At 36.7% G+C, this 25,664-nt stretch overlaps 1 protein-coding gene and 1 pseudogene across 1 annotated transcript in view; one reads left to right on the forward strand and one right to left on the reverse strand.

The window, feature by feature from the left end:
* Tmem236 (transmembrane protein 236) overlaps nucleotides 1-23,762 on the forward strand; it is a 45,788-nt gene extending 22,026 nt beyond the window's left edge. Inside the window, exon 4 of the mRNA XM_003462773.4 lies at nucleotides 20,893-23,762. Within this exon, the coding sequence (XP_003462821.1) occupies nucleotides 20,893-21,455 (563 nt within the window). The 3' untranslated portion in view covers nucleotides 21,456-23,762. The remainder of the gene's footprint in view (nucleotides 1-20,892) is intronic.
* On the reverse strand, nucleotides 17,147-17,543 carry LOC100720575 (small ribosomal subunit protein uS8-like; annotated as a pseudogene).
* Nucleotides 23,763-25,664: the final 1,902 nt, after the last annotated feature.

Consider the following 25,664-nt stretch of genomic DNA (forward strand, 5'->3'; position numbering starts at 1 on the left):
GGGGCTCTAGGTGAAGGAAGACTTAATCTGAGGTGTTGGAGATCAGAAAGAACTAAAGGGTAGTCTGGGATTTGAAAGAGTTTGTAGATGGATATGGTGAAGAAAACTTTCTATATCAAAGGATGGTCAGGCCTTAGGGAACCCAGGTGTGTGTAACAGTGAATGGGAGTGTTTGGGAAATAAGATTTCCTGGGTGGGTACTGAAAGTTTGAAAACCATCCATCCGGGACCTCATGCAGAGCTGTCAGCTGTACCTGTTTCTAGGGCACTGCCACAGCTGAGGTGGCAAATGCCCTCTCCGGTCCTGGCTTCTGCAAAATCAGAACTTTGCACCACTTAGAGGCAAATCGCTCTGGGCAAATTCATCTTTGCAGGTAGAGCAGGCACAGGCTCCTGGAGTACAAGCAGACTTGGTGTACAACACCTATAACTTTTTTAACATGCCATTTTTAATTTGTTTTATTTCTAGTGTTATTTTCCCAGATAAATACCATACTCATATTAAAAGTTATAAATTAGAGACTAGCAGAAAATAAATAGGGAAATCAACCATATAACTTACAAACTAGAGATTTGTTACTAACAGTGCTTATTGTATTCAATTAAGAAAACCGATGTTGCTTTTCTCCTCACTGTATGATGAGTGTCAATCTTGTTATTACGTCGTCTGCTACTGCATCATTTTTATTCATTGAATAATATCCCATTTTTTTGTTTTGTTTTTGTTTTTGTTTTTTTGCCATTGTAAGCCCTGCTGTTATAGAATGAGCAGGGCCATGGTGTTTGGGTTGGGGAGGGGACAAGTCATGAGCAGAGCTCATGCATGGTATAGAAAGTCTGTATTTGAAGCGACCATGTTGAGTATGGCAGTCAGAAACCCCTTAATAAGGTGACCAGCAGAACAGAAGCTGGGAATGGAGAGAGTTAACTGGCACTGGCTGAGAGCCGAATGATATCTGGAGGATGACAGCAGAGTGTCCTCAAAAGACCTCGAGCTGCTGCTCATGCCCAGACTCCTTGGCAACTGCTGCCAGAAGAAAGGAACTATTATGGACTGGCTGCACTCGCAGAGAAACACAGAGGGGATTGGAAGGGGGTTGCAGGAACGCTATGGGGTGAGGAGAATGCATTGGCTGCATTAGGGCTGTCTGCACAGTCAGGGACGGCTTGCGGGCCATGAGGCCAACAGGCCGCTTGCGTGGAAACCTCAGCACTCTGCAAAGGAGGTGGTTTCCACTGTCATATCAGTGAGAGATGCCAGGTATGATGTTGGCAAGGCGTGACTTTCAAATAAATCTGCTCACAGGGGCCCTGGGCCAATGCCTTCTCTGTCGGCTCTTTAATACCCAGAGCATCAAGCCAAGAGCTGCAGGGACCTCAGCAGCAGAGATTATTTCCTTCTTAAATGCCTGGGTGCAGAGTTTTTGGCTCAAAATCTATACATGATTTTAAGGTTTTTGATCCATGTAGACTGGTCACTCTTTCTAAAGAGTATGCTAATTTACCTTCTAGATGTCAGCCTAAAAAAACGCTGTTTTCTCCGCAACCTTGTAATTTATTCTGTTTTATCTTTCCCAACTGTACTGGCAAATAATATCTTCTCACTTTCATGGTTTGCCTTTTGAAGTAGTTGTGTTTAAAATTTTCCCATTATTCTGCTGGCCATTTGTATTTTTAATTAAAATACATTTATGTTTATATTCCTTATTTAGTTTTCTGTTGTTATATCCTTTCTTTTAAAAAATTTGTTACTGACTTATGTGTTCTATAAATATTAAAGGAGTTAAGCTTTGGCTGTCATAGCTGTGTCACATATTTCAGTTATCATTTGTTTTATAATTTTACCATGGTGTTTTTGATATAGAGAATTTTAAATTTTGCTGTATTTCCAGCTATCAATCTTTCTTTCTTCCTTCCTTTTTTGGTTGAGCCTTTGGCACTATGCTTAGGAAGTCTAATTTTTTCCTATAAGTGAAAATTATCTATCAATAGTTTTCTCAAAAAATTTACATTTAAATATTTGTGAAGAAAAGTTAAATGCTCCCGAGAGTACAAATTTGTTAATTTATAAATAAGCAATATATCAAATATGATAATCTGTATATTAATTTATTTGATCAGGCAGTGTTTGAATTTATGTCTCTATAATATTTCTGTCCATTTTTCTTGATTGTTACAACATGTAAAACACTGCAGGGTGCTTTAAAAATATTAGTGCCAAGCATAACACCTATATGAACTGAATCAGGATCTTTGGAGCTAGAATTTAATTATGTATAAATTTTAAAAAGAACATCCCACTGGATGATTCTGGTTTTATATCTCTAATTAAAAGCTGTGATTTTCATCCTTGGCTATACATTAGAATCAACCAAGGAGCGTAAAATTTCTTTGATATCTAGGCTACAGCTCCAGATAATTAAATCATAATTTGGGGGAATGGGACAGAGAAGGCTGTCTCAGGTCTGTGAGCTCACAGGACAGGGATAGGAGAAAAAAGAGGAACTGCTGCTCTTTGTTAGTTACTTCTGCTTGTTATTGACTAATGAAGCATGATTTCTTTTCTTTTTCTTTTTCTTTCTAGTTTGTTAGGGATAGAACTCAGGGCCTTGCAGATACTAAGCATGTGCTCTACCACCGAACTGCATGCACAACTCCAAAACAGAATTTCGAAAATGTATGGCACTGATGATTTTTATTGTATTTCTAGTGTCTCAAAGGCTTCTTTTTTAACATATAAGCAGGAGCTCTTAACCTTGGGTACCCTCTAGAACCAGGAAAATCTCCAAACTGTAAGTACATGAGCTCAGCATGCAGAGGGGGAGACAGAATCTGGCAGGTATGATTTTTTTTCTTTTTCTTTTTCCTTTTTTGGAGGAGGGACCTAGGGAATTGGACTCAGGGTCTTTGTATCAAGCTACAATCCCCAGGTTTTTTTGTTTTGTTTTGTTTTTTGAGATACAGACTTTTGTAAATTGCTTAGTCTCACTAAATTGCTAAATTTCTGGGAATGAAAATGACTGCAGGCCTGCAGCATCTCTGCCAAGCCAGATCTGTCCATTTTTAAAGCTACAGAAACAATTCTGATGCCTACATCTGATTCTAAGGAGTATTAGGAATGATAGTAAATACCAAGTTTAAGATCTGAGAGATCAATTCCTAAATTCCTAAATTCCTAAAGACACTTACGTCGCAGATTTCCATAAAATGTTATTTATCATGCCTTAACCAGACAGAATGTAAAAGATGTTACAGACTTAAAGGAAATGAAGATAGTTGGGGGCACTGTTTTTTTCTTTCTTTTCCTTTTTCTTGTATCTGGATAAAATGAATGACATCTTGAGTTCCTCTTTGTTTCTTTTTAAGAAATAGCTTATTATACAATACCAGCCCCACATGAGCTTGGTTTCCTTTTTTTTTTATTTCAAGAGAAAAAAAAATACAGAAAAGAAAAACAAAAAGCAAAAGAGACAGACGACAACAGCAACAACAAAAACCACAATAACAATATGGACTTTCAGAACAAGATGGTAGGAATTTAACAATGGTTGTTACATTGCGCATTATCTTCCAAAGAATTGCTCAGATTAGAGCTTTGCTTCCATAATGCATTGTTTTGCAATAATACGGTCAGGGATGCATATGAGGACACTGTGTTCAGGCCATACCAAAAAGGGAGGGTGTTTCCTTCCTCACCCTCCTTTTGTTTCATAGAAGAAGGAAGTTCCAGGAAAGTATGTCAGTTCTAGGAATTTCTTCTCATTCTCAAGAAATGAGTGGCCAAATGACTGACTGATGTAAAAGTGAGTAACATTTTATTTTTGTCTTTTTGAGAGGGTCTCCCTGTTCCATGTAGGCAGGCCTTGAGCTCACTTTGTAGCACAGGCTGGTGTAGAGCTCACAACGATCCTCCTGCCTCAGCCTCCAAAATGCTGGGGTTACAGGCATGCACCACCACGCCCAGCTAACATTTCTGATTATACCTTCTAATGAAGTGGCAGTTGTCAGAATTCAGTCCTTTTGGATTAGACGAAAAATTCCTGGAGTGAGCCACATGCCAGCAGACACAGAACATCAGGTGCCCTCAAAATCTTGAGTTCACAGCCCATTTGATTGAAGCAACTTCATATGATTTTAGTGATTTGTTTTTGTATTGTTAATTTCTTCCTAAGTGGGAAAAATTGTGAATGATTTTGGTATGTAAAATGAGACACTTGGGGGGTGGCAGAATGTTTTTGAAATAAGTGTATCAGGGAGACTGATAGGAATGTCAGAGCATGGATCATTTTGCCTACATTTCTTTAGGATAACAAGCCTTGTTTGTTCACCAACAAAGACAAACTTGTGTTGGTTGCAGTATGAAATGAAAGGCGAAGGCCATTGTTTTCAATATCTAAATTTGCTTGTCTTGTATTGAAGGGAGCGGATTGCCTGCAGAGTGTGCAGATGTTCCTGGTCATTTTTTTGTTGACACTGTGTGTATATTAATAGTGGGGTCCTTTCTATGGGAATACTGCTTTTCTCATGCTCTGCTTCCATGGCTATTTTAGGACATCAAGTCCCCCATTTCTGGGTGTGGATGTGACTTGTTGTTGGGGAGGGGGTGGGAAGGCCTGCTTCTTAAGAGCTCACACTCTTTCTGGAGTCACTCATCTGCCTTTTCCTTCTAAGGTCTGACATGGCTGATGCCTGGGAGGCCTCTGAAAGGCTTTGAACCACTCCTGCTGTGGGTGGAGCCATTTCTCTGTCTGCCTGAGACATGCTGGACTATGCAAGAGCCACACTATGCTGACGTGCTTCTCTGGGCCCAAAGCCACATTGCATCTTCTCTTACCATGAGGTTAAGCAGGTCCCTACGCTGTGCTGCCAAGAAAACCTGATGTCTCCAGTGCTTGTTAGTGTAATCAGTTCTTTTTTTTTATTTTAAAGAGAGTAAGATTAAACAGAACAAGACAGAACAAAGCAGATCATAAGAAAACAATTTTAAGAAACACAGATTTCAAAGCAAGACCACTGGAGATCTTCACTGTCTACTGTATTGTCTCTTGTTTTCTTCCAAATAGTTGTCCCCATCTTTTTTTCTTTATTAAAAGAGAAAAAAACCCAAAACAAAACAGTAAAACGGTACAAGTAATACAGAATTACAAGAAAAAAAATACAGTAAGAAATCACTAATTAATAGATTACATATTGTCATCTTAGAAATAGTTGTTCAAACTACAAAATTAAAGCATACAAAGTGGACATTCAGTGAGATTGCAAACAGTTGTGTTCAATGATTCAACAAAAACTTAGTAATACGGTTTTCTATCTTACACACTTAAATATACATGCAGTTATATCCTTTAGATCATTTTTTTCCTCTCTTTTTTACAATAACAATTACACATTTTGGGCTTTATTACTCCCACAATTCTTATTACTTTTTTTTTTTAAGAGAAAAAACCCAAATGAGACAAAGCAAAAGAGTCAGTTAGAAAAGAAGAATGGACATAGTACATGATGCAAAAATAGAATACCAGGTAATCAAAATGGTTACCATTATGCCTCTTGCTATCTTAAAAAGAGTTTCCTATATCATCAGGTATAGTAGAATTGAACAAAACAGTACAGACCAAGACCAATAAAACCTACACTGGAGACCTTACAGACTTCAAAAGAAGATAATAGTCAAACCATAATGGGCATCATAGTAAATCTTATTGCCTTCAAAGTGGTTGCCTATACCCTCAAACTTGATACTATCAAAAAAAACAGAATAGAGTAAAATCAGTCAAAACAAGATGGGGAGAGCAATACAATGGTCAAATCAAGTTAATAGGAAAGCAAAAAAGTTACTATAATATATCCCACTATTTTAAAATATATTTTTCCCTTAATTAACAAAAATAAGAAAAAATAAATTAATTTTTTTTAAAAAAAGGATAAAAAAGGGGAGATTGAGATAAAAGAGGACATAACAACAGAACAACACAGGTCAGAATAGAACAATTTAAGCATCATAGTGTTTCACCACCAGATAACCTGACATAATAGTAGTTACCATAGTGTCTCTTTCCTTGAAATATTTGAGTATAACTTCGTATGCTATAGCATCAAGCATATCAAGACAGTGTGAAACCATTCAAGAGAATGAAAGTATTACAGGGTATTTAGAACCAGCTAACAGAAAACGAACAATGGTTTCTATATTATCTCTTTGCCTATAAAAAAATTTTGTTTATACTATCACATATATTAAAATATAAGATACAATGTGATAAAACCAATGGAAACAGATGAACAATAACTTGATGGGACTTCAAAACAAGATGATATTAAGTCAGCACTAGCTATTATGATGTCTTGTTTTCTTCAAAATAGCTATTCGTACAATCACAGACAATAAAATCGAACAACCCAGATTAAAACCATTCCATTTAATGAGTGAAAACATTATATTGCTTCAAACCAATATGATTGGAAATCACGATTACCACATAGTTTTATGTATTCTTATCATTTCTTACACTAGGGAAACTATTCGGTATTTATATATGTGAGTTTGATTTATTTTACTTATGAGTATGGTCTCAAACTGTGTCCATTTATTGATAAATATCTCAATGTGATCCTTCTTTACAGCTGAATAATACTCCATTGTATAGAAATACCACAACTTTTTTATCCATTCCTCAGTTGATGGACACTTGGGTTGTTTCCAAGATCTGGCTATTACAAATTGTGCTGCTATAAACATGGGTGCACATATATCACCGTGGTATGATGCTTTCAGTTCTTCTGGGAATATGCCTAGAAGTGGAATAGCTAGAACAAATGGGACTTCCAATCCTAGCTTTCTGAGAAATCTCCAGACTGACCTCCACAATGGATGCACCAGTCTACACTCCCACCAACAGTGCAGGAGAGTTCCTTTTCCCCCACAGCCTCTCCAGCATTTGTTGTTGGTGGCTTTCTTGATCTTGGCCATTCTTTCAAGAGTGAGATGAAATCTCAGTGTGCTTTTAATTTGCATTTCTCTAATGACTAATGATGATGAACATTTTTTCATATATTTATTTGCCATTTGTATTTCTTCATCTGAGAATTGTGTATTCATCTCAGATGCCCATTTTTGGATTGGGTCTTTGAATTTGGGGGGTCTGATTTTTTAAAATTCTTTATATGTTTTAGACAGAAGTCCTTTGTCTGAAGGGAAGTTCACTAAGATTTTTTTCCCAGTTTGTAGGTTTTCTTTTCACTATGCTGGAGATTTCTTTTGATGTGCAGAAACTTTTTAATAAGAGGTGATACCAGTTATTGATTCTGGGAAGTATTTCCCGTGTGGTTTCAGTTCTGTTCATGAATTCTCTACCTACTCCTATGTCTTCAAGGTTTTTACCCAATTTGTCTTCCAATAGATTTAGTATTTCTGTTTTAATATTCAGATCTTTGATCCATTTAGATTTTATTTTAGTACATGGTGATAGGCATGAGTCTAGTTTTAGTTTTCGGCATATGGAGAGCCAGTTTTTCCAGCACCATTTATTAAAGAGACTGTCGTTCTTCCAGTGAACCTTATCAAAGATAAGGTGGTTGAGTGTGTTTGTAGTTGTGGTTGTATCTTCTAATCTATTCCACTGATCTTCAGCTCTGTTTTGGTTCCAGTACCATGTTGATTTTACTACGGTTGCTTTGTAGTGTAACTTCAAGTCAGGGATTGTGATGCCTCCTGCCTTGCCTTTGCTGCTTAGAACTGTCTTTGCTATTCTAGGCCTCTTCTTGCTCAAGATGAATTTTAGGAGTGATTTCTCGAGATCTATGAGGTATGTTGATGGTATTTTTATCGGGATTGCATTGAATCTGTATAAGAATTTTGGGAGAATGGCCATTTTCACAATATTTATTCTTCCTATCCATGAGCAAGGGATGTCTTTCCATTTTCTGATATCATCTTCAATTTCCTTTTTCAGTGTATTATAATTTTCACTGTATAGGTCTTTCACTTCTTTCGTGAGAGTAATTCTTAAATATTTCATTTTTTTGGTTGCTAGTGTGAAGGATGTGGTTTCTCTTATTTCTCTCTCTGTGATTTTGTTGTTAGTGTATAGGAATGCTATTATTGATTGTTGAGTATTGATGTTGTATCCAGCCACAGTGCTGAATTTATTTATTATATCTAGGAGTCTTTCAATGGAGTTTTGGGGGTCTTTGTATGTAGAGTATCATGTCATCTGCAAATAATGATAATTTAACTTCTTCTTTTCCTATCTTTATGCCTTTGATTTCTCTCTCTCTTGTCTAATTGCTCTGGCTAATATTCCCAGTACTATATTAAATAGGAGTGGTGATAAAGGACATCTTTGTCTTGTGCCTGATTTTAAAGTAAAGGCCTTCAATTTTTGGCCATTTAGTATGATACTGGCTGTTGGTTTGTCATAAATGGCCTTTATTATATTGAGGTAAAGATTGTCTATTCCAATTTTCTGCAAGGTTCTTATCATAAATGAATGTTGGACCTTATCAAAAGCTTTTTCTGCATCTATAGAAATTTTCATGTTATTTTACTTTTAGCTGTATTGATATGGTGGATTACATTTATTGATTTATGTAGTTGAACCATCCCTGCATGCCTGGGATGAATCCCACTAGGTCATGGTGTATAATCTTCTTGATGATTTGCTGCATCCTATTTGCCAATATTTTATTGAGGATTTTTGCATCTGTGTTCATTAGGGAGATTGGTCTGTAGTTGTCTTTTTCAGTTGGGTCTTTCTCAGGTTTTGGTACTAGAGTAACATTTGTTTCCAGGAACGACTTAGGAAGGATTGCTTCCTTTTCAATTTCATTGAAGAGTTTGAGGAGTGTCGGCATTCGGTCTTGTTTGCATTTCTTGTAGAATTCTGCAGTGAATCCGTCTGGGCCTGGACTCTTCTTTGTAGATAAGGACTTAATTACGTTCTCAATTTCATTAATAGAAATTGGGTTATTCAGCAGTTTTATATCCTCTTGATCTAGCTTTGGTACTTCATATGCTTCTAGAAATCTGTCTATTCTTCTGCGTTATCAAACCTTTGAGAGTAGAGGTTTTTGAAATAGGTGTTGATGATATTCTGTATTTCTATAGGGTCTGTAGTGATTTTGCAATTTTCATCCCTTATTGCATGAATCTGAGCTTTTTCTTCCCTTTTTAAAATAAGGTTGGCTAGAGGCTTATCGATTTTTTGGATTTTTTTTTTTAGTCTCTACTGCATTGATTTCTGCTCTGATTTTTATAATTTCCTCTCCTTTTTTGGCTTTGGGCTTGACTTGCTCTTCTTTTTCTAGATGTTTGAGGTGTAACATCAGGTTATTTATTTGTATTCGTTCTGTTTTCCTTATGTGGGAACTCAGTGCAATAAATTTTCCTTTGAGGACAGCTTTCATTGCATCCCACAGATTCTGGTAGGTTGTATTTGTGTTTTCATTAGTTTGTAGGTATTGTTTAATTTCTTCTTTAATTTTCTCTGTGACCCACTGATTACTCAAGAGTGTGTTATTTAGTTTCCATGTGTTTGTGGGATTTTTGCAGTATCTTTTATCATTAATTTCTAATTTCATAGCACTATGATCAGATAACATGCAAAGGATAATTTCAACTTTTTTGCATTTATTTAAATATGTTCTATGAGTTAAAATATATGGTCTATTTTAGAGAATGACCCATGTACTGCTGAGAAAAATGTGTATTCTGTTGTCATTGGGTGGAATACTCTGTATATGTCTATCAAGTCCATTTGTTCACAGGTGTGATTCAGTTCTTTTATTTCTTTGCTGATTTTCTGTCTGGTTGATCTGTCCATTGGTGTCAATGGTGTGTTAAGATCTCGTGTTAAAATTGTATTCCTGATAATTTGGTTTTTCATTGCTGTTAGTACTTGTTTTATATAACTGGGTGCTCTGGAATTTGGTGCATATATATTTAAGATAGTTATCTCTTCCTCTTGAAGTTTTCCCCTAACCATTATGTAGTGACCTTCTTTATCTCTTCTGATCATTATTGATTTGAAGTTCACATTGTCTGCAAACAGAATAACTTCCATCATCCCGCTTTTTTTGGGTTCCTGTTGCACGAAGTACTGTTTTTCATCCTTTGACTTTCAGTCTGTGAGTATCCTTTTGGGTTAGATGGGTTTCTTTTGGACAGCATATGGTTGGATTTTGTTTCTTGATTGACTTTTTTTTGTTGTTGTTTTGTTTTTTGTCCTTTTTATCGGTACCAGGGATCGAACTCACAACTGCCTGCTTGCAAGGTAGGCGCTTATGCCGCTGAGCTAAATCCCCAGCCCCATGGATTTTGTTTCTTAATCCATTCTGCCAGTCTGTTTCTTTTAATTGGTGCATTGAGACCACTTACATTAATGGTTATAACTGCTATATGTTGGTTTATTGTTGACATGTTCTCTTTCTGCTGTTGCATCTTTATCTTTCTGTTATGTTTAATTGTCTGCTTTGTTTAGTGGTTTTTTTCCTAAGTGGATCTAAACTGTCTTTCAATATTGTTTGCAGGGTTGGCTTGGTGATCATGAAGTTCTTCAGCTGTTCTTTGTCATGAAAGTATCTTATTTCTCTATTGATTTTGAAGGACAGTTTTGCAGGGTACATCAGCCTAGGTTAGAAATCATTTTCATTTAGGATCTGAAATATTTCACTCTATGCTCTTCTTGACTTTATTGTTCGTGCTGAGAAGTCTGCTGTGATTCTGATAGGTTTTCCTGTATAGGTGATCCGTCTTTTCTCCCTGACAGCTTTTAATATTCTATTCTTTTGTTCGATTTCTGGGATGGTGATTATTATATGTATGGGTGTAGTTTTATTTTGATTATGGCTATTTGAAGTTCTGTATGCTTCATTGATCTTTATATCAGTTTCCAATCTCATGTTTGGGAAATTTTCAGCTATTACTTCTCTAAATATCCTCTTGACATCCTTTATGTTGTCCCCTTCTTTTTCATTTATCCCTATCAACCTTATGTTGTTTTACTTTGTGTCATCTTGCAGGTGTTGAATTGTTATTTCCTGATTTCTTGTTATTTTTAAAAGATCTTTCCTTTCCTGTTCACTGGCTGCAATCTTGTCTTTGAGGTCTGAAATTCTATCTTCACATTCATTGAGGTGGTTTTTACAACTTTCAATGGAATTTTTGATTTCCTGTATATCTCTTTGCATCTGCTTTATATATTCTGTTTGTTTCTTATATTGTTCATCCAGGGATTCTATCTTTTTGTTTAGGTCCTGCAATTTTTAAACTGTGTCTTCTTTAGATATGTTCAGCATCTCCTTTATTTCTTTTATCGTTTCTTCTTTTACCTGAGAGATTATTTCTAATTTGAATTCCTTTAAAGCTTCCCGGAGTTGCTTCTTTATTTTGGTTACTAATAATAGTAACCAAATTCAGGCATATGGCATGTATTTTCTTCTATGTACATGGCTCCTCGGCTTTCTTGGAGTGGGCTGTATATTTGAGATTGCATTTTGGTCTTTCGTTTCCTATATTTCCATGTTTCAAATGTTGTTCCAAAGCTTCCCCTGAGCCTGTTGGAAACTGTCTCTTATGTCCTGGGCTCCTGGGACGACTCTGGTAATATAGTTCCCTCCTTGGGCAGCGAGGCCCCCTGATTAAAACAAGGTTGCCCAGTCGTGAGTTCGATCCCTGGTACTGATAAAAAGGAAAAAGACAAAAAAAAAAAACAAAAAAAAAAAAACAAAAACAAGGTTGCCAGGCTCCTCTCAGGTAGACCTAAAGCCTCCTCAAGCTACACAGCTCCCCTCTCTGGCAGCAAAGCTCCCCTGAGGGAAAGAAGGCCACCTGGTGTGGTGCAGGCAATCCCAAATCCCGCTAAACCCAATCTAGTGTGGCTGCAAGCCCAGCGGGCCCTCAACCCCCTAGAGCAAGGATCTCATACTCTCCTGGGGATTGGATGTTGTATAACCATCCATGTCCTTGGATAGCAAAGCTCCCCAGGCTGATAGAGGGTCCCCCTATGGCCTAGGTAGGCCTCAAACCTCCTCAGCAGGGCTGCTCCCTCCTTCAGGCAGTGGCAGTAGTGCTGATGCTCTCCAGGTCGAAAGAAGGTCGCAGTTAAAGCCAGAGCAGGTTCCCGAAGCTTGGCCCAGTTCCCTCCAGTTCCCTGGTGGAGCAGCTGCCGTGTGCCCTCCAGGTGAGAGAAGGCAGTCAGCTAGGCTGAAATGGGGTCCCACTGCTCAGCCCAACTCACTCCTCTAGGCAGGCAGCTGTGGTGTGCACTCTGGGTGAGAGTAGGTGGAGAGAGTTTGATCTTGAGCTGTATTCCTTTACTTACTAAAGCCTCAAGGTTTTCTTTCCTTATAGCTGAGTAGCTCTCCACTGCACAAAAGTGTCATGACTTTCCAACCTATCTGCAGCTGCTGGGTGAGTTATCCCTACTTCTCTTTGGTTCCCTGTCACATAGAGCATTGCTTTCTCATCTTTGACTTTCAGTTTATTAACCCTCTTCAGGTTGAGTATATTTCCAATTCAGAGCACCTCGATGATCCTATCTCCTGATCTACTCTGCCTGTCTTTTTGTTAGTGTATCAAGGCCATCTATATTAGAGACTATAGCCTGCCTTCTCTGCCTCTTCTCTGCTATTCTATTTTTCTGCTATTATTTGTCAACTTTTCTCCTTCATTCCACTGTCTGCCCCATTCATTGAGGCCTCTCTGCATGGTTGCTGGAATCTCTTTTTTTTTTTTTTTTTTTTTTTGTATCTCTGTAGAATGTCCTTTAGTATTTTTTGTAGATTTGTATTGGTGGTCAAGAATTCCCACAGTTTCTCCTTATCATGGAAACATCTTGTTTCTCCATTAATTTTGAAAGAGAGTTTTGTAGGGTACTTTAATCTGGGTTGGAGGTTATCTTCTTTCAAGGCTTAGAATACTTCACTCCAAGCTCTTCTTTTTTTTTTTTTTTTTTTTTTTAAACTTTTTATCGGTACCGGGGATCGAACTCACAACCACCTGCTTGCAAGACAGGTGCTTATGCCGCTGAGCTAAATCCCCAGCTCTTTTCAAGCTCTTCTTGATTTGATAGTTTGTGTTGAGAAGTCTGTCATTATTTTGATGGGTCTTCCTTATAGGTAATCTGTTTCTTTTATGGCCCTGCTTAAAGGGCTCTCTTAGGACTGGGGCCAGAGGGCCATCTGAGTGGGAGACTGTGCAGAAAGCCCCAGTCCTTCTACCAGTTTGCGCCGAGCAATTGTTGGGCCAAGCCTGTATGCTCAAGTTCACCGGCCTTAGTTCAGGCTTTATTCATCAGTGTGCATTGTACCCTTGTGTTAATAGGCCCCGGAAAAGAAATTCCATCTTTTGTTTGGCTAATCTTGCTCATGGATCTATTTCTTTCTTTTTCTTTTTTTTTTTTTTTTTTGTTGTTGTTTTTTTTTTCAGGGCCATCTTCCTAAAATTTAATTTTTTTTTAACATTTAACAGAAAAAAAAGCAGCAAAAGAGACAAACAACTACAGCAAACCCAAAGCAATACAATATAAGTTTTCAAAACAAGGTAATAGGAATTCAACAATGGTTGTTATATTACATATTGTTACCTTCAAAAGGGTTGCTTAGATTACCAGATATCAACATGCAAAGTTGATCTAATCAAATGAGTATTAACTGATCTTTTCCAAGAACTTATAGAATTAGTAGTATAGTCATCTTAGTTATCTTATGTATAGACAATGAATTTTTTTTCAAAGCAGTATCAGATGCTGAGGGCAGAGCTGCTAGTTGAGTAGACAAAATGAGATATTAGTAAATGTGCAGAAAGTGAAGATCAGTGCTCTGAACGCATGAACCAGGCTCCTTTCCTTGTAAGTCTGCTTAGTCACCCTACTAGAGCCTAGCTTGAATTTGTAGGTCTTGTCTATGTTTTTCTTAGATTCATTCAATTCTAGTCTGTATGTGAATGCTTGCTGCTTCAAAGTATTTATAAGATTACAGAGAACATAGTAGAGGCTTTTCAAAGTGTAGAATTACTTATACTTGGCAATGAAATAACTCTATACTTTTCAACGTTTGAATCTATATTTAATTGAATTCATTTGATATATTATTTTTATATATGTTCTAAAATAAATATTTGAGGGAAACTGATAGAATAGGGGACCATAATTCAGGATGCATTATTTTATATATTATATATTTCTGAATAAACATGTCTAGAAATACATATCATATATAACGTGTAAATATATAATGATTTTCTACTTCTGTGTACAGTAAATAAATCATACTCTCATCTAAACATAAAATTAACTGGCCAAAATAGCTTGAAGGAAAAGCTAAAGATTAGTAAGTTTGGGATAGAAAGTTTTCTCAATCTTCAAAAATAAAATAGTTTAAAATTGAAAGTTTTCAGTTTTTAGCAGTTTTTTGTCCAGTGTTAGATGAATCTATAAAATAATGGTGGAGGGGAAAACAATCTTTAAAATTCGTAACTGTCCTCAGACAGAAAAAAAGTCCTTAAAATTTTATACTAATTAAAATCCAGAAATGACATATCTGTTCATTGTCAGAGTTATACAGCTCCTGGCAGGGAATTGAAGCTGGATGCTGGGCCTTTTGAATTTTCTGGATAATAATATAATGCCTTTTGTTAAGAAAGGTGCACAGCTATTTCACATCTGGGGCTGTATGACATGAGTTTTTCTTGAACTGCTGATGGGATGAATATTTGTCTTCAATTCTTCCTCCTTTTCCTCCTTCTTCTCCTCCTCCTTTTCTTCCTCCTCCTCCACATTTGGGGAAAGTTTGTATAGAGTTTGGAGCCCTGAAAACAGTATGCTGGTCAAAATTTGATCAACTGCTGTCCTAGGGTGAGGTGCTGAGAAGGGAACTCTGGATTTGTAGCATTTGCCAATTCCCCTGTTATATCTGCAGCCAGGACCAATTTCTAGCCAAGGAGATAGCGCTGGATATTAATCATGGGATTGGGAAAAGGTGCACTTGATGAGCTCTTGCTGGGTGGCATAAGCTGTCTTTATCCACACAGATATTAATTCCAGAATGCAGAATTTTTCTTTGTGATGTGAACAGGCAAGTATAAGAAATCAACTTGTGATCTTGAGACACATAGGATAATACTATTTTTCAAGTTTTTGAACCTCTCGCAATATACAGTGTCTGAGTCACAGTGCAACCAAAGCCACAGGTTAACAAACTTCAGTCATCCTGATTGTTTATTATGTACTCTGTTATTCTCTGTTCTGCTTCCATCAGTTTAAAGCAGAAAATTGACTGTTGCTGCTTTTTAGTCAACACATGCTTGACTTGGTAGATGTCAGACACTATTTTATGTGCTGGGTAGACACTGACTTCATCCTTCATTATAAACTTCCTGTTAGGGAGACACCGAATTTGATCATTTGTTTCTTGGCAATACTTGTCTTCCTGCCTCAGTGACTGTATAGTTTCCAAATAACAACGTTTATCATTTACTTCGGGTTATATTCTTTCTTACTGCATTTACTTCTCTAGGTCTCCAAGAGAATTATGACTAAAAGTGCTTTGAGTGTGTTGTGTTATGAAATTTTAAAAAAACTACTCATTTTTTTCAGCATTCACCCGAATTGTTTTTAGTTTCCTTTAGAACATTTTGCCCATGGAAAAAGTATAATTTAGAAAGTATCCATCAATACTAGTCACACTTTCTTTGGAATAATACTTGGTCATCGGATTGCTCAAGAGTAAGAACATGTCACACCTCAACTGCCTCTGCCCATGTCACCACTCAAATCCCCTTTGACTCCATCGTAATCCATTTTCCCTGAAGTGGATGTTTCTCTTGCTCTGAGTTCAGAAAATACTTTCTGTTGAACTGAGAATAAAGTCCATATCTTCTCTCCTGAGCCCTAATGGTTTATTTCATCCGATTCTGTTACAGTCACTGGGGTTACGATGGCTAACGGTTGGGGATTCAAGTTCTGCTTTTTCTACTTCTGGCTGTGTGACCTTGGAAGTCATTCTCTATCTCTCCATGCCTATGTTTGGTTTTTATTAAAACAGATAACCAACAGAGTCTGCATCCCAGGACTTTAATAAGGACGTAATGCATAGAAAAGCCTTAGAATGGACCCTAGTAACTAGAAAGCACTTAGTGACTATTGTGCCTCTCTGCTTCCTCTTCTGTCTGCCTTCCTAACCTTTCTCCAAGCTCTCCTTCAACTTGTGATTGCTGACGGATCCTCACATGTTCAATTCTACTACCTGGCAAGCTCTCTTATCCATTCATCACCTAGCTAGTTCCTTATCCTCCCCATCTCTGCTTAACTCTGACTTCTCAGATGGGCCTCTCTTGACTAATTTGGGGTAGTATTGATAATTTTTGTCACAGAATTTACCATTGGCCCTCACAGCTTCTACAGATCTAGCTGAGTGTGGATTGGTGCATCTGTACTAAATGTGTACCAATTTTCCCCCTCGTTATTCCCTAAAGAGTATAGCACACTATATAGTATTTACATTATATTAGAGACTATAAGTAGTCTACGGTGATTTACTGTAATGGGGCAATGCCCATCACCCGAGGAATAGTTAAAAAAAGATGTGGTATTTTTATATAGTGCAGTACTACACAGTTATAAAGAAGGATAAATTTGAGACTTTCATAAGTAAATGGACGCAACTTGAGACCATACTCATAAGTGAAAGAAATCAGACTCACATATGTAAACATGTTTTTACTCCCTATTGTAAGAAATGATAAGAGTAAGTAAGATCCAAAATGTACAGTAGATATAGTGACATGGAAAAAAATGTTCAAAAGGAAAGAGAAACTGGGAAGGAGGACAGGAGAAAAGAAGAAACAGAAAAGGAAAAAAATATATATTACATATATACAAGATCGTTAAGATAGTTATACTACTAATTTCTATTTAGTTTATCGAAAAGGAAGTTTTGTGCCTATATTGTTTGATTGATTTTTCTTACCTATGTCTTGTCATATGAGCAACTACTTTGAAGATTACAATACACAATGTATTAAGCATTGTTACTCTCCTATCTTGTTTTGAGACTTTGTAGCATTGCTTTTATCTTTTTAAATTAAAAAAGAACTACATGGGAAAAAATATTTTCCCCTGCTGAGGCATTTTATTCATGTTGCACATCCTTAGAAAAAGAATCCCAGGGTTTTTCTTCTTTTGTTTTCATCATGCTTCCTCATGGCCCATGATGCCAACTGAGATTGTCCGTACAATGAAACCAAACTGACAGGCGGGAGCAGATTATTCTGCCATTTTTCTGGGTCTCTCAGCTGTGCATCAAACTGGGGACTAATCATGCCACACTTGTTTAACCCACCTGTGAGGTTCACAACAATTTTCCCAACCCTGTGATCATCAGTGATTTCAGATTTTCCAGTGTAACCGTGCTTCATCATCACAGTTAGAAATCAGACAATGACTTTGGAGCATGGCCTCATAAGGTGCTGGCACTTGCCTCTCTTTCCAGTATTACTGATGTGCATCAACCAGGACATTCATGTGCACCATTATGGGGGAAAGAGCTACATGCAAGAGTCTCACATAAGAATCCGAGCATCCATGCATCTGACTTCCTGTGAGGGCTCCAGATCCCAATACTGTGCTTTCTTTCTAAAGCCCTGTCACCATTTATTATTCTTTACTTCGTGGTCTGAGTACAGGAAGTGGAAGACAATGGAAACATTTCTACGCTACTTGGTACACTGTTTGCTGACATCTACTTTAGGTGTGGCACAACCCTTTCATATTTGCCTGCTCCTAACCGGCATTTGGGAGTCTAGTTCATTAAGAGCATCCTCCTTGTGATGTGTTTTTAGGTGCCTTTGCTTGTGATCTTCCTTTTTATTTAGATAGGGCATGGCCCTCTTGACCTCTTTGTATGAGGACAGCGTGGTCACCTAGAAACTGTCTCTCTACCGACTTGTTCTGTGGGATTGTATCTATTCCCTGTGTGCCTAATGGTAACTCTCCAGGGAACATGTTAGAGAGAGAAACAAGTCAATAGAAGCAAACAGTAAAGTAAAATTCGTAGGAGTTACTATATTTACTTACACATTTGTCTGTTATGGAAAAATATTTTTCTGCATTATTTAGTTTGCTCAGTGAAGAAAGATGAGTTATTTCAGAAGCTGGCAGCCAGTGTAGGAACTTCACAGAGCAGCAGCTATTTCTTGCTTGAAGAGGGCACTGTGTGCCTCTCTGGGAGTGAGTGCATTGCTCTCTCTTTAAACTAATACCTTTTATAGTTTTTGTGCACCTCCATATCATTTTACCAAAACAGAACAAATAACAACAAGAAGAATCCCAGCTATAAGTAGAAATTTAAAAAGTACTAATTTGGAGGGAAAACTAATCACAAGAGCCTACTATTGACTGCATGAATATTTATGTCGCTCAAAGTTATGGTTACTGGTCTAATCCAATCACCAAAAGATTTCTTGACTTTTCAGTCTCTCCTTTGACTCTGGGAGGCCAGTGGCACTTTCTAGTTAAACTAGGGCTACTCACTGCATTAAAAAGTTCATAGTCTCTGTACTCCCAAACCTAAGCAAGGCCTTGTTGAGTCATACAGACAGGAAGTTTCCACCCCAACTTCATCAATTACACGTGAACTGGGACGTGCTTTCTCACCAAAACCAAACTCTAGCTGGGAATTCATCGTTCACACCAACAAGTCTTATTCTCAGACTGTGTAGGAAAATGTTAACGTGTCACTTCTTAGTGGGTCACTTCCTAAATGCTGAATTTGCAATCATCTTTTAAAATCCTAAACTATATTCTGTGTCCATGGTCAGTGTTGGCAAGAGGATTTGGATTTTTGTTCAAATGGCTTTGTCTGCTAAGGGAAGTAAAGGAATTTCTCCAGGTCACAACGTCCATACTCTACAAAACATATATTCTATATTGAAGTTTTTAAAAATAGAGATGCAGTGAGCATCTAAATTGAAAAAGAGATGATTTCCTTTATTGTTATTATTATTATTATTGTGAGACAGGTTTTCTATGCAGTGTAGGTGGCTTTGAACTTACTATGAAGCCCAGGCTAGTGTAGAACTCAAAGCAACCCTCCTACCCCAGTTTCAAACTCTCACGTGCTGGGATTACAGATGTGTGCCACACACCTGGGGAATCTAAAAGTAATATGATTTTATTTTTTACTTGAGTATTGTTTGTTAAAATCATAACTATTCAGGCCACTATGATTTATTATAAAGGTTTTAAGTCATGAATCTTGGCATTTAGTTTTGAATGATTCATATCTGAAATAATGTTTCATTGAGAATTTAAGTTATTTTTTAGTTTTCAAAAATACTCAATTTATTTTTACATTTTAAGTAACTAATTGTGTAAGTAAAAACTAGTGAAGTTTATTGTGTCCTTCACGCAAACATTATTTATTGTAACAAAACATTTTATTACTTGTGAATTGTAGTTTATTTTAAATTTTTTTCACTTTCAGCTCAGTACAGTTTACTGACTAACCTTTAGAGCTATTCAAAATAATGACTCTCTTTAAATTCTTTCTCATCAGACAATACGGTGGCTTAGCATTTTCCAGAATAAACTTTGTCAGAAATGATAAATTTTTAGCAAAAAAAAAATGATGTTTAAGTGAATAATTGTTTGAGGAAGTGTGCCATACCTTTCATATATAAAAACAATGGTTTTGGGCTGGGAGCATAGTTCAGCGGTACAGTACTTACCCAATCGCATAGAACCTAGATTCCATCCTCGGTAGTTTGTTGGACAACAACTCAACAAACACAACTCCATCAGGAGCACTGTAGGTCTTGAGAGTTCCTTAGTAATTTCCAACCTGAATAATATGATATACATACAATGAGGACTGAAAACCCACACATGCACCTACACACATGCACAAATGCACACACACATCCCTAATGGTAACAAGTCCGATGCCTTCGTTTTTCAGAGGACTAGTGTATAATCTCATGACCACAGGAGAGATCCCTTGACCAACTAATCCTACTTGCCACTTCAAAAACCTTTGATGAAGAACAGTTTATCAGTCTTAAATTCAACCCCATGTGGTGGCACACACCTGCAGTCTCAGCACTTTGAGGAAACTGAGGCAGGAGAATCACAAGTTTGAGCCTACCCTGGGCAACTTAGTGACTTAACAAGATGCTGTCTCAGAATAAAAAATAAAAAGGTCAGGGGAAGTAGCTCAGTGCAAAGGCCCTGAGTTCCATTCCTAGTCATGAGAAAAAGAAATCTTGAATTCAGCATATTATTCTTCATTATGATTCTCCAGTGATCAAATAGATTCCCTCTGAGCGCTAAATTCTCTACCTAGAGATCTGTGGAGTACTGATCCCTGTGAACCTGCGTCATCTTACAAAATGACAGGGCTATCCTGGTCAAGTTTTAGATTCATTTGATTTTATGACACACCTGTGTTTTGTAAGTGGCCCACAATATCTGGCTGGTGGCAGTTGTAAAGTTATGGATTGTCATCTGGAGTTAAACAACCTTTGGTGTTGAATTCCAGCTCTGCCCATTTCCAAATATGAATCTGGGCATCATTTAACCTTGAGAGCCTCTGTTTCCGTATTTGTAAAATGTCATAATAAACTCTATGTTCCCACCATTGAATGAGACAATGTGTGAATCATGCTTAATTCAGTGACCAGTGAAAGCTTTTACTGTAAAATACTAAAAATTTCTTAAGATCTAGAGCCAGGAACATAGAAGACACCAAGAACCTTCTCCATTTCCACTGTTGAGGATATAGGCCTCAACTAAGAGAACCCACAGAATTTACTCCTCACTTTCATTTGAATTTTGTTAAATTTTAAATTAAAAATGTTTATTTTAATACTAAAAATGCACATACATCAATTTATCACAGGTAACGAAGACAGGTACATCCACACAACCACTTTGCAACAAATAAAAACTGTGACCGAGCAAGTGGGACAGAGTGAAGGAAACCCTGCACTTTCCCAGGCAGCCAAGACCACCGGACTATCACAGCGGCTGAGCCACGTCGCCCTGGGACCCCGGGAGCCCTCCTTCGAATCTGGGATCCTGAAGACAATGTCTCAGAGAGATGCCCGGGCAGTGATAGTCCTCTGGAGCTTTCTGTGGTGGTCTGATACAATAGAGATGGTGCGTGTGGCTGGTAACTCCAGCGTGTACAAGTCAGGCTGGCTGTACCCAGTCTACATATTCAGTTTTCTTTCTGTGGTTCGAATGATATTCACTCCTCAAAATCCTGTTCTCAATTCCTTGAGCATCCTGCTCCAGGACTTACCCTTTGTTTTTGTTAGATTTAGTTTAATCATTGCTTTGGGGACCGTCACTCCTGTATTAGGCCTTTGTAAAAATGTACTAGTGACTCTTTCTTACATTTACTTCAATTATTTAACCAAATTCAGGCCTTTCTCTAGCTTTGAAACATCTCTGTCTTAAAGAGAAAATGTAAGATAGCCAGAATTCTTCATTATGGTTGTATGAACACATCAAGTAATTTATTTTCCTGGGCTTAAACTTTGGCACTATATAAATAAATAGATTGTAGTGAATATATCATTTTTAATAACTAGCTTAAGTGTTTTTTATGTTTACACATGGTGCTAAATTTAAACAAAGTTATATTCTTACAAATTTCTCTGTAGGCCTCTAGAAAATGTTAGCAACTAACTTTAGTTATATATATTGGAATTTTTTTAAACCTGAGAAACAATCTTTAATGAAGCTTTTTTAAAAACTGAGAGCATGTTTTCCCTGTAAGTTAAATCAAGAAAGAGACTTTTTAGAAAATAACACCTGAATTTATTGAAAAGTTTTAGATTATTCTTGTTTTTTAAAAGTCTGTAAATTATAATTTCAGGATTGCCTTTTTAAAATTTTTATTTTTTAAAATTCTCGAACAGACTCATATATGCACTTTTTGAGCTGTTTGATTTGCATTTGGGTTTGTTGTTGTTGTTGTTCAGTTAGTTTTTTGATTTTGTTTTTTTTTTTTTTTTCAATGCTAGGGATCAAATCTGGGGCCTTGTACAACTAGGCCAACACCCACCACTGAGCTGCATCCTGAGCCCAAGAGCCATGTTCTTTATTCTGTGTTTGCAAGTAACTTTTATTTCATTGACTAATTTCAGAAAGCAATTACTTCAACAGGTATTTGACTCAGCATAAGGCTTAGCTATTTTGCTAGTATTCCAGCACTGACATGAATGCTGGTTAGCATAATGAAGTCAAGGTGCATCAATACCCAGGTAAAGTTTTACAGTAGGAAGCCATAAAATGAAGATGTAGACTATAAAAATATTTTATTTGTGAAATTGAGTGCTATTTTTATTTGTAAAAATAAAGTCTAGTACAAGCCCTATTTAAAATTCTGAGTTCAATTTACAAATATATTAAGACGAATGCCTTATCTATTACTGTATCATGGATATTGATGCCCTAAAAATCATTAAATACGTAATCACAGAATTTGCCTTTGCTACACTGGGACACTGATACAGAAGAGTATGAATTCTTCAAACAATAATGATGAATTGCAAGTGTTTTAATGGTATCATCTCCAAGAAACACTTCCTAAATATATTGCTTTATTTTTCTTGTTTTATTCTTTTCTGTATCCCTGCTTACCTTCTAGAATAATACTTTAAATCTTACCTTTGTGAAAAATAATACGGTCTTTTTTTGCTTCTTTGTTTTGTTTTTTGGTACTGAAAACTGGTCCCATGGAGGGCTGAGCTGCATCCTCAGCTCTTTTCACTCTTTGATGGGACTTTGCTAACTTGGCCTTGAACTTGTGGTTTTCCTGCCTTAGTCTTCTCAATAGCTGGGTTACAGGTGTAAGCCGCTGAACCAAGAAATTATAGCACTTTTTAAAGACTTTCATCTTGTTTTTACTTTCTTGGGTTTCTCGTTAATCTGTAAATACATTAACTAAGGGGAAGCCTGAGGGCATTTGATTTCACAGTGAGTCTTTACCTTCATAGGCTGGTTCTATGGGTATAATACTCATGTTAAAAATAAAAATATTTAATGAAAATAATTTCAAGTTCTTCCTTGGTAATCTTTATTTTAATTAAGAAGAGCATATCAGTAAGTGATTAATATGTAATGTTTCTGTATGTGAAATATTTCTCATAAGTGTATGTTTATGTTACATTGGTATGTATAAACAGTGCTCAGAGAAACAGAAATATTGCTCGAGTTTAGAATGCATTTTGTGCTCAATATTTGAAAATGAATGTGCCTTATATTTTAGGAGTGGCAATACTACATAAGTAATGAAGGCGTATACCCAAGATTATGTGTAGGAGAGTGTTGAGTATCTAATTTAACTTGATTGTACACTTGTTTACAAAGGTCAAGCCAATGGCATTTAGTAGACATTACAGCTAGTTATCCCGAGCACTGTTAATTCTAGACTATGTAATTGAAAGTTATGTTATTAAAATTATATTGCAATTCTCATAACTTCTAAAGATTGTTGGTATTAAGGTTCATGTACCTTTTTTGTCCTGATAAACAGTTTAGTTTTCTGCTCCATAAAAGTAGGTGTGTAAAACATAGCTGAGTCAATGATAGGACTATGACATTTTATCCCAAGTAAAATTTGGAGCCCAACTGACAATACATCCTTATTAAATGTTAATTTCATTCTAAAGTTAGTTGTTGAAGGATATACTTACAATTTCTTCTGTGATCAGACTATTTTGTATTATCTAAATTTTTTAATAAAAATTCTTTCATAGATTTCTAAAGTGCCTCTTCTTTCTAAAAGTTGATGTTTAAAATTACAATACATAAATGATACAATCTTTTTTAAAAAATACTATTTTGAGACACTGTGCACTTTAGGCTGGGCCTGAACTCATGATGTAGCCCAGGCTGGCCGCAAACTCTGTTGATCCTCCTGCCCCAGCCTCCTGAATGATGAAATTACAGGTATGTGCCACTAAACCTCTCCTCAGTCTTCTTGTCTACCTTATTTCACAGAGGGTTGATAACAGGAAGGCTTAGGAAAGGAGAGAGAAATTAAATAGTTTGTGGAATACCTGTGCTGTGCCAAACACTGGGCTCTCTGGTTGACAGGTGAGTATCTGATGTAGTGAATCTTGGAGAAAAACTTGATTTAGTGAACATTCCAATAGTTTTTGCTCATCACAGATAGTAAAACATATACTGAATTAAACTTCAGAGAATAATAATATACCACGTAGAGACCACAGTACTTAGGAATGGCCAACACTCCATACAGGAGATAGTAACAAAAGACAGAGTGCATGCCGTGTCTATACCAGGAGTCCTCATTTCATAAAGTGGCTATTTGTATCTGTCAGTCAAAATCATATGATGCAGCATTTCCTCAGTGTTTAGCTTCCTGGATGCTAGTCTGTCTTTCCACTTTCCAGGCTTTTTGGTAATTTAATCCAAATATAGAACCAACAAAGTCGGTGAGAAAAAAAAGAAACAGTCATTATATGGACTGTAGATACACACCATATCCCTTTGCATTAGAAGAGTGGTTCAAGCCTGGCACGGTGACACAGTCCTACAATCTCAGCACCCAGGAGGCTGAGGCCAGGGATCACCATGAGTTCAAGGCCAGCCTGGGCCACACAGTCAGTTCAAAGCCAAGCTGAACTGCATAGTGAAACCCTGTCTCCAAAAAACAAAACTAACCAAACAAATCCAAAACAAGAATGCTTCAAACACTCATAGCAAGTTATGAATTCATGAACTTGGAGCAGTGCTCAGACATGTATTTACCAAACTGCTGTGTGTGATTTTCAGAGTCCTGGGAAGAAATCTTTCAGTTTACGACTGCACAATTTTCACATCCTTGAGAAATGATAACAATATACCTGTACTTGAAAGTTTTATAGGGGCTGGGGATTTAGCTCAGCGGCATAAGCGCCTGCCTTGCAAGCAGGCAGTCGTGGGTTCGATCCCCGGTACTGATAAAAAAAAAAGGAAAAAGACCAAAAAAAAAGAAAGTTTTATAGCACTAAAGACTGGTAAACAATTGTCTATTTACAAGAGCTTTTATTCATATTATCATTTTAAAGCATTTTATTAATACATTTAACAAATTTGATTAGTTGGCATAAGACTAGGTATTGTTTTTGTGAATAAGTAATACATTTAAAAAGTTTTAATAAAATGGGCAAGATTACTTTAAAAAGCAGTTTAGTCTTAGCCAAGAGTGGTGGCACATGCCTAAAATTCTAGGACTAAGTGTGACTGAGGCCAGAGGATTCCAGGTTCAAGCCTAGCCTGGGCAACTTACTGACTTGCTGAGACTTCCATCTCAAAGAAAAAGAGAGTTTAGTTTTAAATGTATCATAGTTAATTAAGTGTGACTTTAGTAGTATGTATATTTAAAAATCTCATAATTTGCTTTAGATTGACACTGGAGTATTAATGAATTTTTCAAGAATGGCTCTCTTTCTCAAAAAATTTTCTTTTTAAAGATTTAGTTTAGATGCCTTTGAGAATAGATAACCTAAAATAATTATTATTATTCTTGATTTATAGTGTGAACAAGTACAAAATTTACATTCCAAATCATTAAAAATTATAGAAAACATTACATATTTGGTGTAGCTTGGAGAAATGAGCCTAGAATTTTTTGGTCTTGGTTTCTATCTCTAA

The sequence above is a fragment of the Cavia porcellus genome, unplaced genomic scaffold (genome assembly GCF_034190915.1).
Source record: "Cavia porcellus strain 051 isolate PalLab524CR breed Dunkin Hartley unplaced genomic scaffold, mCavPor4.1 scaffold_27, whole genome shotgun sequence".
Classification (NCBI taxonomy): domain Eukaryota; kingdom Metazoa; phylum Chordata; class Mammalia; order Rodentia; family Caviidae; genus Cavia; species Cavia porcellus.